Genomic DNA, 14166 nt, shown 5'->3' with positions numbered 1-14166 from the left:
ACAAAACTGTAACACAACAAGTGTTGATCTGGAGCCATGATAACTAGGAGAATGTTCTGGGTCCCTGGTGGATGCGCAGGGGGTCCTGCTACCTTGGTGAGGTCTTTGTAGAGCTCTGGGTAGAGGAGAGCCATCTCTGGCTTCACGTCCTGGTCCAGGACCAGGGAGAACACTGGAAACATGGTGTAGATGGTGGCATAGCTGGACGGAGAGAAGGGGAGAGGGATGGTACAGAGAGAGAGTGTGTGTGTGTGTGTGTGTGGAGGGGAGTAGAGATAGATAAAAGTATGGGAGGGAAAGAGGGACAGAAAGTACATGAATACAACACAGAGCCTCACTTGAAGACATCACTCAGTTGTACTACATACTCAAATGTGACAGTGTCTGGTATAAAGAGATATTTACCCAACCATGAGAAAGCCCTGGTACAAAGGAACGGACGCAAAGTAGAAGATAGAGGAGAAGACAGCCTGTGAAGAGACAGAGACTGATTAAAGAATGTTTCAACAAGAGTTTGGACATTTTATAACTTAAGAGATGAAGACTTGGAGGTCAGAAGAGAGCCTGTTGCCCTTGTGGTCCTTGATGTTCAGCGGTGCCTTCCTTACATGCACCTGTATGCTGCTCTGGAAGCGACTGCTAACTGCACTGTACATGTGAGTGTGTGTGTGGCCGTGCCTGCATGGTGGAGATGATCATGCCCCGGTGCATGACGAACTGGCCCAGGGAGGCCGAGCGCTTGTAGCTGTTCCTGCCGTGCACCATGAGCAGGCGGCCGATGTGCTTGAACTGGGTTATAGAGAAGTCTGCTGCCAGAGAGGCCTGCTTCCCCTCCTGCAGACAGAGGGCCAGAGGCAGGAAGAGAGAGAGAGACAGGAAGAGAGAGAGAGACAGGAAGAGAGAGAGGACAAGAGAGACAGGAAGAGAGACAGACAGGAAGAGAGAGAGACCAGAAGAGAGAGAGAGAGACAGAGAGGGAGTATACGTTTCAATTTGTGTGTTTCCCTGTTCAGCATTTGTTGATTTGAGAGTTAAGACTTTGGGGTGTTATTATTATTTAGCATTGAGGATACCGTACCTTCCCCTCAATACCAATCCCACAGTCTGCAGCCTGGATCATACTGACATCATTTCCTCCATCACCTGCAGGAAACAGCAAGATCCTGTGTAACCACACACGAGCCACAAACACAGGAAAGCTGCTGCCAGATGGGATACGCTCTGATCGCCACCTTGTGGATACAAGTGGTAATGTTTCCTCTGGGGGAGACGTCCTCTGAGTGAAAGCACTCAACTAAAAAGAAGAATCCATCTAGTATTCTCTGTGTATGCGTGTGTATTCTGTGTAACTGTGTGTGTCTGTGTGTATGTCTGTGTGTAGTTGTGTGTGTGTGTGTGTATCTTCTCTGGGGTCTCTTCCCAGTCAGCTAGAGAAGAGACAGGTAGAGAGGAGAGACAGCTAGAGAGGAGAAACAGCTAAAGAGGAGAGACAGGTAGAGAGGAGAGACAGGTAGAGAGGAGACAGGTACAAAGGAGAGACAGGTAGAGAGGAGAGACAGGTAGAGAGGAGAGACAGGTAGAGAGGAGAGACAGGTAGAGAGCAGAGACAGGTAGAGAGGAGAGACAGGTAGAGAGGAGAGACAGGTAGAGAGGAGAGACAGGTAGAGAGCAGAGACAGGTAGAGAGGAGAGACAGGTAGAGAGGAGAGACAGGTAGAGAGCAGAGACAGGTAGAGAGGAGAGACAGGTAGAGAGGAGAGACAGGTAGAGAGCAGAGACAGGTAGAGAGGAGAGAAAGGTAGAGAGGAGAGACAGGTAGAGAGCAGAGACAGGTAGAGAGCAGAGACAGGTAGAGAGGAGAGACAGGTAGAGAAGAGAGACAGGTAGAGAGGAGAGACAGGTAGAGAGGAGAGACAGGTAGAGAGGAGAGACAGGTCTCACCTATAGCGCAGGTCCTGTTGTCAGTGTGCTGCTGGAGCAGCTTGACGATGTGGGCTTTCTGTGTGGGGGAGCAGCGACAGCAGACCACTGCAGGACACTGACATGCCAGCTCCACAAACTCATGCTCATAGTAGCGCAGACACACCTGCAAGCCCACAGTCCAGGCACTCAGTCAGAAACAAGCCTTGAAATATGCACAGAGACTCAAGACACAGAGACAGTCTTCGTTTGAGACTTAATGAGGGTAAGGTTTGTTCCTAAAACATCCTGTGTGGAAATAATAGAATGGAAATGTCTTATTTCACTCTACTCAATCTGACAAATATGCTAGATGGTTTGCTTGGTCTTCTATAGGCAGCAACAGAACCTTCTCTTCTGCTTAGAGCTTGGTCTGTTCCTGTGAAGCAGGAGTGTGTGGTTGTGAGACTGAACAGGTGAAACAGGTGTGTGTGGTTGTCGTAAGTACCTCCAGGGAGTCTCCAGAGATGACCAGAGCACAGTCGTGTTTCCTCCTGAAGGAGTTCAGCTCCAGGTGGGCCTCCCCTCGGTTGGAGACCTGCAACCGCCACGCAACACTTAGACAACAGCACACTTACAAATACGCACACCAAGCCCATGCAGGTCTACTAGGCTCAACAACAGCACTGGAGAAGTGTTGTAAGAATGAAGAGGAAAGAAGAGTGGAGGAGAGAAGAGGAGAGAAGAGAGAAGGAGAGAAGAGAGGAGGAGAGATGAGGAGAGAAGAGATGAGGAGAGAAGAGAGGAGAGTAGAAGAGATGTGAGGAGAAGAGAGGAGAGAAGAGAGGAGGAGAGAGGAGGAGAGAAGAGAGGAGAGATGAGAGGAGAGTAGAAGAGATGTGAGGAGAAGAGAGGAGAGAATACAGCGTACCGGTTTAAAGATGTGAACGTCCTGGCTCCGGGACACTAGATGGGAGCTCTTGGCGATGCAGGTGGCTGTTTCCAGCTTGTCCCCAGTGAGCATCCAGATCTGAACACAAACATCCAGATCTGAACACAAACATCCAGATCTGAACACAAACATCCAGATCTGAACACAAACATCCAGATCTGAACACAAACATCCAGATCTGAACACAAACATCCAGATCTGAACACAAACATCCAGATCTGAACACAAACATCCAGATCTGAACACAAACAGCTCAGCATCCACTGACTGACTGAGAAACCTATAGGTTGCCTGCCACTCAGTCTACCTGATTTTTAAATATATTTCCCTACGTGAGTGTTCCTATCCTCCCTGCCAGGTGAGCGTGGCAGAGGCCTGCCCACCTTGATGCCAGCGTTCCTCAGCAGCTCCAGGGTGGGCCTGACGTCCGCCTGCAGCTGGTCCTCCACTCCCGTCACACACAGCAGCTCCATCTCCCTCTCCAGACTCTCCACCACCGCAACCACCTTCAGAGCACGGTCATGGAGGCTCAGCCTGGCCTGACTGTACCGGCTCTGGGGGGGGAGAGGGGGGGGAGAAGAGGGGGGGGGGAGAGGAGGGGGGGAGAGAGAGGGGGGGAGAGGAGTGGGGGGGGAGAGGAGTGGGGGGGGAGAGAGGAGAGGGGGAGAGAGGGGGGGGAGGAGAGGGGGGAGGAGAGGGGGGGGAGGAGAGGGGGGGAGAGGAGTGGGGGGGGAGAGGAGTGGGGGGGGAGAGAGGAGAGGGGGAGAGAGAGGGGGGGGAGAGGAGTGGGGGGGGAGAGGAGTGGGGGGGGAGAGAGGAGAGGGGGAGAGAGGGGGGGGAGGAGAGGGGGGAGGAGAGGGGGGGGGAGGAGAGGGGGGGGAGAGGAGTGGGGGGGAGAGAGGAGAGGGGGAGAGGGGGGGGGAGGAGAGGGGGGGGGGGAGAGGGGGGGGGAGAGAGGGGGGGGGAGAGAGGGGGGGGAGAGAGGGGGGGGGAGGAGAGGGGGGGGAGAGGAGGGGGGGAGGAGAGGGGGGGAGAGGAGAGGAGGGGGGGGGAGAGTGTTGAGAAAAGAAGATGATCGTGTAATGTGGAACTGGATGACTGGATGTTGATATATATACATATATTGTATGTGACTTGATGTGATGGATGCAGTGCTCTACTTCAAAGTCCTGGTACTGCTCCTCAGACAGGCCCTTCTTGGCCACCACCAGGGTCCTGAGCCCTTCCCTGGCCATGTTCCCACACTGCCACAGGACACACAGGAGGAACAAGACTTCACAACCAGGGAAACTTAGGTTTGTGTGTCAACAAAGTCACTATGAGTTTAGGGTTTGTGTTCCCCCCCCCCCCCCCCCCCATTAAAAACCTTATAATCAACTGAACCGTGAAATTCTCATTAATTTAACAGCGTACGTACAGTATAGCCTCAACTGTAAATGACAGTTAAGAAAGAAAAAAAAGTGAGAATCAATGCTGCCTCCCCCCCGCAGGCAGAGCGCAGGGCCAATCAAACACAGGAAGGTTTAGTTGTCATATGACAAGCCAATAGGCTGAAAGTGACATTCTGATTGCTTATTGACATTAACAGCTGTGCCTGACTGCGTAGACAGCGTATTAAAGTAACAGTAACACAACATAATTAACACCATTGTTAGGAATATGACATACTGTAATGCCTCCCAGCAATTAACTTTTATCTAGGTCACTAATCAAACCCAAAGCCGCCCCTGGTCCTAAATGACTCAATATTGCCAATACAATTATGAACGTATGCATAATTATCCTTCGACCAAGGCTGGGCAGGGCTGTTGAACTGTGGATGCATGTCCTCGCTAACACAGAGGTCATTAGAGTTGTCTTGGTGAATGACAGTTATGAACCAAACACAGTGATAACACCACTAGAAGACTGTTCTCTAGGCTTTGAATCTGAGCCGTCACACACGTCACCGTGACGATACCACGACAACCCTAAACGGCCTTGAAGACCCCCCACCTCCTCCTCCAGCCAGTCGTTATACTGCACAATGCTCGTCATGGCAACGTCAGCTCCCTTCATGTAAAAGGTGATGTCACCAGTGGACTCCTCCTGTTGTGAAACACAAACATGTGGGGGAACACCTCTGTCAACAACATCACACACTACAACGGCTCATAAGTAACACGAGGTCATAGGTCAGTAAGTGTCATGTCATCAAATATTATAAAGTTAAATATAACAAAACATAGTATAATATAATAGAACACAATCTAATGTAATCCACATGATGCTGGCCAGCCTCCCAGCCCCCACCTCAGCCCCAGCCTCCCAGCCCCCACCTCAGCCCCAGCCTCCCAGCCCCCACCTCAGCCCCAGCCTCCCAGCCCCAGCCTCCCAGCCCCAGCCTCCCAGCCCCCACCTCAGCCCCAGCCTCCCAGCCCCCACCTCAGCCCCAGCCTCCCAGCCCCCACCTCAGCCCCAGCCTCCCAGCCCCAGCCTCCCAGCCCCAACCTCCAAACCCCAGGCCCAACCTCCCAACCCCAGCCTCCCAGCCCCAGCCTCCCAGCCTCAGTCTGTACCCGGAGGATGATGCCCATCCTCTTGCTCTCTGAGGTGAAGGGGAACACCTGCAGGATGAGGAAGGAGAGGGTCTGTCCGGCTGGACTCCTCAGCTGCATGGAGGACAGGTCTCTGGTCACCAGGGTCAGCCCCACACTCTCAGTCCAGCGCACCAGCGCCACCTGACACACATACACACACAATCATTTATTCAATTGCATTCTTCCTTGAAATTCCTGCAGAGAGAAACCTCAGGTCACAACACTTCCACTGAAAACTCGGCCATGAGATCTCTCAAGCTCCCTCTCTGGAAGAGTGTCATCCAAACTTGGTTAGTGTGTAACTAATCTCTTTTTACTGACTAGAGTAGGTTTCACTTGTGGTCGATTGTCATGAGTCTATTAGGAAAGCTGGTCAATATTGAGAAAGGAAAGCGAGCACTAAAACCTGCCGCCTACTTCCCAGATCCTCACTAACAAGGTTGTGAGGCTCAGAATGTGTGTGTCCATTACCAACTGCTCAGATGAAGTCTACATGACCACAGCATCAGTAAACACACTACAACTGAGCTGCTTGGGACAGTGGCAGGGCTGCATATAGGATGTCAGACGTACAGAGATGCAATAAAACAGAGATATCACTGTCTGAGTCCCAGAAACAGCTTGCTCGGCCATGTGCTTTTGTTTATCACAGATTGGCTCCTATCGAAGCAACTGTCCAGATGGTGTCTCTGTAGGGCGGCTTGCTCGTACGGGAGGCTGGTGTCCATATAAGCGCTCCTCTGCTTCCTTCCTGCTCCTCTCTGCGCAGCAGGAAGCACCAGCCACCAGCGAGCCCCACGCCCCACGACACTGCACTGGCGCTAAAACCTTGTTATTACTCTGACCTACAAATTGGGACTTCCTGTTTCCAGCCCATCGTCTGTTCCCTCCCCTGTCCTGGGTTGATCTGAAACACATCTGGATAGCGTTAGGGCATGTGGGGCAGTGTGGGGCACACACACGCACACACACACACGCACAAAATCTAATCAATATATTTTAGCAGTTCTCCGGGACATTTTTAGAGCTGTGTCAACTTGAATACGAGCCGTGCGTGACTCATTCCAGCTGTCCTAGAACAGACTACCCATGTCTACTTTACAACACTGGCAGGCCAGCTTAAACTACCTACTAAATCATTTCAATAGCATTTCAGACGTCCTAGTGATTATGTATATCAACATGGCAGTACTGCCTTTAAAATGAACAGTGGCTAAGCATTCCATGATGAAAATTGATCCTAAATAGCTGAATTCTTCCCAGCATGTCGTTAGCCTCAAGAAACACAGCACTTACAAATATACAAGTACAACCTGCATACACCAAAGCCTATAAAGGGTGTACCTTTGGTGTACTCTGAGGGAGAACTGCATAGCTGATAAACTGAGGTTGTACTTGGTAACAGTTGGGACACCCCAATAGCTCACTGGATTAAGTGTGTGTACCATGTAGACAGAGGCCTTACCATAGCGGCCTGGGTTCAAATCTACCCCGGGCCCTTTGCTGCATCTCTCTCTCTCTCTCCCTCTCCCTCTCCCTCTCCCCCTCCCCGCCCGCCTGCCTCCCTGCCTGCCTGCCTGCCTTTCCTGTCACACTTCACTTAGAACTGTCCAATAAAGCATGGAAAATGCCCAGTATATATAAATATCTGTATATGGTAAGGGTTAATCATGCTGCTTATTGAGCAACCATTCCTATCACAACTCCTCAGTGGAATCCTCTGATCGGGCTACACTGTCTGAGGTGTGTATTCTATCACCTCCGAGCGTAGACCATAAACAGCTGACTGAGGGGACCGTGGGGTCTTGAGGAGCCAGGTCAAGCGCTCCTCTCTGCCAGGGCTCCGGAGCGAGGACAGGGCGGGGACAGGGTGAGGACAGGGTGAGGACAGGGTGGGGACAGGGTGGGGACAGGGTGGGGACAGGGCGGGGACAGGGCGGGGACAGGGTGGGGACAGGTGGAGGACAGGGCGAGGACAGGGCGAGGACAGGGTGGGGACTGGTGGAGGACAGGGTGGGGACAGGGCGGGGACAGGGTGCTATTCTCAGTGTGGAGAAGCAGCGGGCCAGCTGACCCCAGGTCAGCACACTTCATCTCCCTAATGAAGGGTCATTAAAACACAGATGTCTCGGATGAACTGCTGGTGAAATTCAGGCCTGGCTGAGGCCTGCTGGCTGGAGCAACTAGAGGGAGGGAGGGAGGGAGGGAGGGAGGGAGGGGAGGGAGGGAGGGAGGGAGGGAGGGGAGGGAGGGAGGGAGGGAGGGAGGGAGGGAGGGAGGGAGGGAGGGAGGGAGGGAGGGAGGGAGGGAGGGAGGGAGGGAGGGGAGGGAGGGAGGGAGGGAGGGAGGGAGGGAGGGAGGGAGGGAGGGAGAAACAGAGAGTTGTTGAAGAAATAGTGAAACAGAGATGAAGATGAAGGGAAAGAGATAGGGAGAAACAGAGAGAGAGAGGAGAAAGAAAGACAGAGTGTAAAGGGGGAGAGAGAGACAGAGTGTAAAGGGGGAGAGAGAGACAGAGTGTAAAGGGGGAGAGAGAGACAGAGTGTAAAGGGGAGAGAGAGACAGAGTGTAAAGGGGGAGAGAGAGACAGAGTGTAAAGGGGGAGAGAGAGACAGAGTGTAAAGGGGGAGAGAGAGACAGAGTGTAAAGGGGGAGAGAGAGACAGAGTGTAAAGGGGGAGAGAGAGACAGAGTGTAAAGGGGAGAGAGAGACAGAGTGTAAAGGGGGAGAGAGAGACAGAGTGTAAAGGGGGAGAGAGAGACAGAGTGTAAAGGGGGAGAGAGAGACAGAGTGTAAAGGGGAGAGAGAGACAGAGTGTAAAGGGGGAGAGAGAGACAGAGTGTAAAGGGGGAGAGAGAGACAGAGTGTAATGGGGGAGAGAGAGACAGAATGTAATGGGGGAGAGAGAGACAGGGGATAAGCTTGAAAAGGAAAGACAGGGAAGAGGGATAGCAGCAGACAAAAGAAGAGAGATAGAACGGGAGGCAGAAAGAGAGACAGAGAGAGGGAAAGAGATAGGGAGAGAAGGGGGAGGAGGAACTCAATAATCAACCATAAACCCCTCTCATTGTCTCTCAGGGAAAATTAAATATTGATCAATCCCAGCGATGAGAGATAATGAAGAGAGCCAAATGTTGAAGTAAACTAGAGAGGGTACAATTTCTGGGGAAATTGTAGGGTGTGCTTGCTTGCGTCGGTTGCACAGGGGTCCGTTTTTGAATGACATTTTTAAAACTGATATTTCTGTATATTTTATATAAAAATGCATACTTATTATTTATAAAGATTACATAGATTTAAAATGATTTTTTTTTGCTGCTCATTTACAACTGAAAATAAGTCTTCTCATTTCCCCTGCAAGAGGCAGCCTCATCGTTGAATCAAAACGAATACATTTGGCAGACCGGTGTAAAAATTGACCTAATCTCTATGACGTAAACGTCCTTTTAAGTTTTTCCCTTCTCGTGATATTTTCATGCATTAAGCCTACTCATTGCATTCATTCATGAATAAAGAACCCACTTTGAAGATTATTCTACGACGTTACCCGGCAGTAGAAGATTGAATCGCGATTCAAACAGTCCCATCTTCTAACTGAAAATATGCCCCCAAAAACGTAAATAAGCTTGACATTTATTTAGTGGAAAATCGCTTTCATGAGAAGCTCACTGGTAGCGATCATTAAGTAACAACAGTAACAACGCAAAGTGCGCTATCCCTGTGTGGAGAAGCTGCCCCGGTAAATTGTACTACTACAGTACAGTACTAGACTACTGCTGTGTTCGTCTTGGTAGCGATTGCGTTGGTTGAATTGGATTTAACGTTCCGTTGTACGGTTTAGGCTGAAATTAATTATTTTCATGAACAGATTGACAAAGTTTAGGCTGTGGTAATGAAGTTAAGGTTAGCAGTTAGATAGACTTTTGATTTAAGTAAGGGGAGTGCCGAACATGTTCTGTCGCCGTTTGACTTCCTACAGCTGTGTAGATGTTTTTGTAGTGTCTCGCGTACGCTACAGCGTTGCAGTGAGCAACACTGGTTTGAAACCACAGGTAATGATAATTTCACCCACAAATCGTTTACTTGTAATGTAATGTCATAATAAATCCTACAACGAAAATGTATTTGTGAGGAATGTTTATTTTAAAGATTGAAAACAGATGCATCATATAGACCACTGTAGTATGTGTTGCCCGGGCAACAGAGGCTAATGTCATGATGCTAATGCTTCAGTGAAATAGTAGACTACCGTTTCCAAAAGTAGATGTGGGCCTACTTCCTTAATAATATCAGCTAATATTGTACATTACATTTCATAATTGTGTTTCACATCACAAAGTAAAATGAGTAAATAGTTATCACCCTGGCCTCTTTGCTTGTGGCGTTCCTGCAGCTGCCTTGCAGTAAAGCTATAGTTAGCCTAGCTATCCCCCAAGTTAACAGATGTGAAACGAATGTTCTGCTACAGGTAGTCACGCGTGTTTTCGTGACGTTAGTGACGTAGTGACGTTAGTAACGTCAGTGACTGTGGCTAGCAAATTAGCCACCGTTAGCTTCACTTTTCACCACAAAAACGCAATTTCTACTTAAACCATGCAACGGAACGTAAATAAAAATACAACCAACGCAATCGCTAACAAGACAAACCTTTTGACACCGCCGTTGTGTATGTAGTCCAAATATTGACTGATCCTTAGGGGGGCGAAAATAAACAATAATAAATAATAATAAATATATATGTGAGATAACAAAGGTTGAGCCCTTGCCGAAGGCAAAGCACACCCAATTAATACATTTACACATCAAGTCAGGACAGGACAGGCAACTCTGGATCAGACTAGACACTGTTGTCTTTTAACCTTTTGTTTTGACAGCTAGACTGGACTGAGTTTCTCAAAATCATCGTTTCATGGGATGTACAGTGTATATAGATAGTGTCCTGTATATATACTGCCTTTGGCATTATAAATGTAATTTATAATGTACAGATTATTATTATTTTTCTCTCTTGGGTAGAATATTGTCATTTTATATGTCATAAGATGTGACACGTCTTTAGAACCAGAACATAAATAACAGTATTTAGGAAGTTAAAAAGCCTCATTAGCCCAGTGTAAAAGGGAATTAGTGGCTACAACGCTCTAGTTAGTAGAACTACCGAAGCAGAACAAATAGTGTACTTAAATCTAATGGGGTTGGCACTGAGGCTGGGGCAGAGGCTGGGGCTGGGGCAGAGACTGGGGCAGAGGCTGGGGCTAGAGCAGAGACTGGGGTGGAGGCTGGGGCTAGAGCAGAGACTGGGGTGGAGGCTGGGGCTAGAGCAGAGACTGAGGCTAGAGCAGAGGCTGGGGTGGAGGCTGGGGCTAGAGCAGAGACTGGGGTGGAGGCTGGGGCTAGAGCAGAGACTGGGGTGGAGGCTGGGGCTAGAGCAGAGACTGAGGCTAGAGCAGAGGCTGGGGTGGAGGCTGGGGCTAGAGCAGAGGCTGGGGTGGAGGCTGGGGCTAGAGCAGAGACTGAGGCTAGAGCGGAGGCTGGGGTGGAGGCTGGGGCTAGAGCAGAGACTGGGGTGGAGGCTGGGGCTAGAGCAGAGGCTGGGGTGGAGGCTGGGGCTAGAGCAGAGGCTGGGGCTAGAGCAGAGGCTGGGGTGGAGGCTGGGGCTAGAGCAGAGACTGGGGTGGAGGCTGGGGCTAGAGCAGAGGCTGGGGTGGAGGCTGGGGCTAGAGCAGAGGCTGGGGCTAGAGCAGAGGCTGGGGTGGAGGCTGGGGCTAGAGCGGAGGCTGGGGTGGAGGCTGGGGCTAGAGCAGAGACTGGGGTGGAGGCTGGGGCTAGAGCAGAGACTGGGGTGGAGGCTGGGGTTAGAGCAGAGGCTGGGGTGGAGGCTGGGGCTAGATCAGAGGCTGGGGTAGAGGCTGGGTCTAGAGCAGATGCTGACCTCGTCTGGACTAGAGGCCTGGTAAGTGCGGTTGTCGTCGCTGAAGTCCTGGTCGGCCTCTGCAGTCTCCGTCTCCGTGGCGACGTCGGCGCTGTGATCGTACACGGGAGTGACGTTGTGGCAGAGCGCCACAGCCTTCACCGCCTCGTGGATGCGACTGTTCACGCTCTTACGCACCTTGGGCCCCGCCGGCACGGGCTTCCGGGAGGGGGTGGAGGCTGAGGCTGTGCCCGTGCTGGGGGCAGCGCTGCTAGGCTGCCCAGGGGCCTGGGAGGGGGCTGCCTGCTGGGGCAAAACAAACCAGGCTGGTCTACGGACGCTCCAACAACATTTTTCTCCAAAGCTACGACCACACAGTGCATACAGGAAGCGTAGCAGACGTTTGGGGAACAGGAGTGTGTGGCGTTCATCATTCTAACAATGTTTCTGTGGTCAGTCATGAAACTGTTTGTTTACCAGCCACAGCGTAATGTACTCACATCTCCTACCAGACAGAACCACTCAGCTACCAGCTATCTTAAGCATGACACCCCCAGCAGGAGAGCTAGGAGACAGTCCCCTCAGTAGAATATCTCACTCTCAACACCAACACAGCTCCAGCACATGTAATATCAGATCGATCCCTTCCAATAAATTGTTTACAGATACTGAGATAATCCAATACTCTCTCACGAACATCCTGCAGGGAGACATAACAAGGTTATGATAGATTTTCATGCAGCGATACCCAGCTGACCCCAGACCCTCATCTCCAACAGCACAGGAACACAGACAGACTTAAGCAACAGTGTAGCTTTGCACTAAAACGAAGGACATTTTTCCTCAGCGGAGCTTGGAGTTTATAACTTGACTCAACTAAGCACTTTGTCCCAAGGTTTTTTTTCTTTTATTTTCTTTAACTCTGTTCAACACGGAGGTTGACTGACCGGAGGAGAGGAGAGATGGCAGTGTGCTGACCTGTGCGTATGACTGGAGGAGAGGAGAGATGGCTGTGTGCTGACCTGTGCGTATGACTGGAGGAGAGGAGAGATGGCTGTGTGCTGACCTGTGCGTATGACTGGAGGAGAGGAGAGATGGCTGTGTGCTGACCTGTGCGTATGACCGGACCAGGTGAGTCTGGATCTCGTCCATGGTGTCTGTCCCGTACGACACCGTCCCCAGGTGCAGACGCTTGAACACCATCTCGTTCTGGGTCAGAGTGCCTGTGATGCACAGCCACGACAGTCACACCAGAGACACAGAGACATTACTCTTGAGTCACATTTACATTTAGTCATTTAGCAGACGCTCTTATCCAGAGCGACTTACAGTAAGTACAGGGACATTCCCCCCCGAGGCAAGTAGGGTGAAGTGCCTTGCCCAAGGACACAAAGTTATTTGGAGAATCAAACTGGCAACCTTCAGATTACTAGCCCGATTCCCTAACTGCTCAGCCACCTGACCCCCACATACTGCTGCTCTAACACATGCACCCCCCCCCTCAGCCCCCTCCCCTCAGCCCCCACCTGTCTTGTCGGTGAGCAGGTAGACCAGGCGTCCTAGCTCCTCAGGGATGGTGCTCGTCCTCACCACAGTCCCAGGGATGTGCTCGTCCTTCATGATCATCCAGCCGTACGCAGACTTGCCCATATCCAGGTTCACTCGCAAACTTCAACAATAATTTATAAAAGAAACTTAAATTCAATGACAGTCAAATGATATTAACAAAAAAGATATAAAAAAACTAAAAAAAACTAAAGTGAAATCCTGTTGACAGGCAATGTACATGTTGACTAAATCAACGATTTACAAAAAACCCTAACCAGCCGAGCGCTCCAGGTGTGTACCTGATGGGAATGATGTAGGAGAACAGCACGATGAACCTGAACAGGTTCCTGAACCAGGGCCCCACGAAGCCCTGCAGGGCGATCATCACCACAGACAGCAGCACCTGGGCCAGGAACAGGGCCTTGGTGAGACGGTTCAGCTCCAGGTCCAGCAGGCCCACCTGCAGAGTGAGAGCTTAGTGGTTAGAGCATTTGATTGCAGATTAAGAGGTTGAATTCCCCCCTCCCCCATGCTGTGTGTTGTTTTGGCTAAAAGCGTCTCTAAATGAAGACAATGTGAAATGTAGTGTAGAAGCATTAACATTGACTACTAGAAGTGTAACGATACACTCAGCTCGCGATATAATAGGTATCACGATACTGGGTGTACGATACAATACGTGTCACGATATTTTGAACACAATTTTAAATGAAACTGAAATTCAATTAACAGATTTATTTCCAAAACATTTCAATATTTTTTTTTCTTGTACATACAATTTAATCAATCAATCAATCAACTTTATTTATATAGCACATTTAAAAAACCACAGGGGAAGCTAAAGTGCTTTACATTGATACATAAAAATACATAAAATAAATAGATAATTTAGTGAACTCAGCAATTTCTGTTAATGCAGTGAATGCACGCATGACACAGGTGCAGAGTAGGTTGCGTGCTGGTAGCTCAACCAATAGGACGGACGTCGTATTGTAAAAATATTGCCATAACTCTACGATACATATTGTAAAATGTTTGTATTGCGATTTATTGTTACACAATATATTGTTACACCCCTATTGACTACGACTGCACATCAATTGTGTCCTAAACATTTTGGTTTTGTTTGTGTGTTTTATGAATGAAACTAAGGAACGTTTTTGTTTTAGGGTGTCAAAAAGTTATATCTGATGTCTCAACTGCAGGCTTTTATCTTGCAAACCCAGTGTGGAGAGATGAGTCTGTCAATGGTGTGTTTTAGTAAATCATGAACAGCAT

At 49.9% G+C, this 14166-nt stretch overlaps 1 protein-coding gene across 2 annotated transcripts in view; it reads right to left on the bottom strand.

Annotated features, from left to right (window-relative positions):
* atp9b (ATPase phospholipid transporting 9B) overlaps window positions 1-14166 on the bottom strand; it is a 31249-nt gene that overhangs the window by 3302 nt on the left and 13781 nt on the right. The window contains exons 12-26 of one of the 2 annotated variants that reach the window (XM_062486969.1): window positions 13188-13348; window positions 12867-13009; window positions 12451-12563; window positions 11362-11646; window positions 5409-5570; window positions 4846-4938; window positions 4011-4094; window positions 3234-3404; window positions 2830-2928; window positions 2407-2496; window positions 1941-2085; window positions 1079-1143; window positions 679-834; window positions 406-470; window positions 93-201 (exon numbers count right to left, since the gene is read on the bottom strand). In XM_062486969.1, coding sequence (XP_062342953.1) covers window positions 93-201; window positions 406-470; window positions 679-834; window positions 1079-1143; window positions 1941-2085; window positions 2407-2496; window positions 2830-2928; window positions 3234-3404; window positions 4011-4094; window positions 4846-4938; window positions 5409-5570; window positions 11362-11646; window positions 12451-12563; window positions 12867-13009; window positions 13188-13348 — 1941 coding nt within the window. The remainder of the gene's footprint in view (window positions 1-92; window positions 202-405; window positions 471-678; window positions 835-1078; window positions 1144-1940; window positions 2086-2406; window positions 2497-2829; window positions 2929-3233; window positions 3405-4010; window positions 4095-4845; window positions 4939-5408; window positions 5571-11361; window positions 11647-12450; window positions 12564-12866; window positions 13010-13187; window positions 13349-14166) is intronic. The other variant, XM_062486970.1, reaches the window with a different exon arrangement.

Source organism: Osmerus eperlanus, chromosome 20 (assembly GCF_963692335.1).
Source record: "Osmerus eperlanus chromosome 20, fOsmEpe2.1, whole genome shotgun sequence".
Taxonomy (NCBI): Eukaryota; Metazoa; Chordata; class Actinopteri; order Osmeriformes; family Osmeridae; genus Osmerus; species Osmerus eperlanus.
The sequence above is the reverse complement of the archived record's forward strand: the minus strand, read 5'-3'. Positions and strand labels throughout refer to the sequence as shown.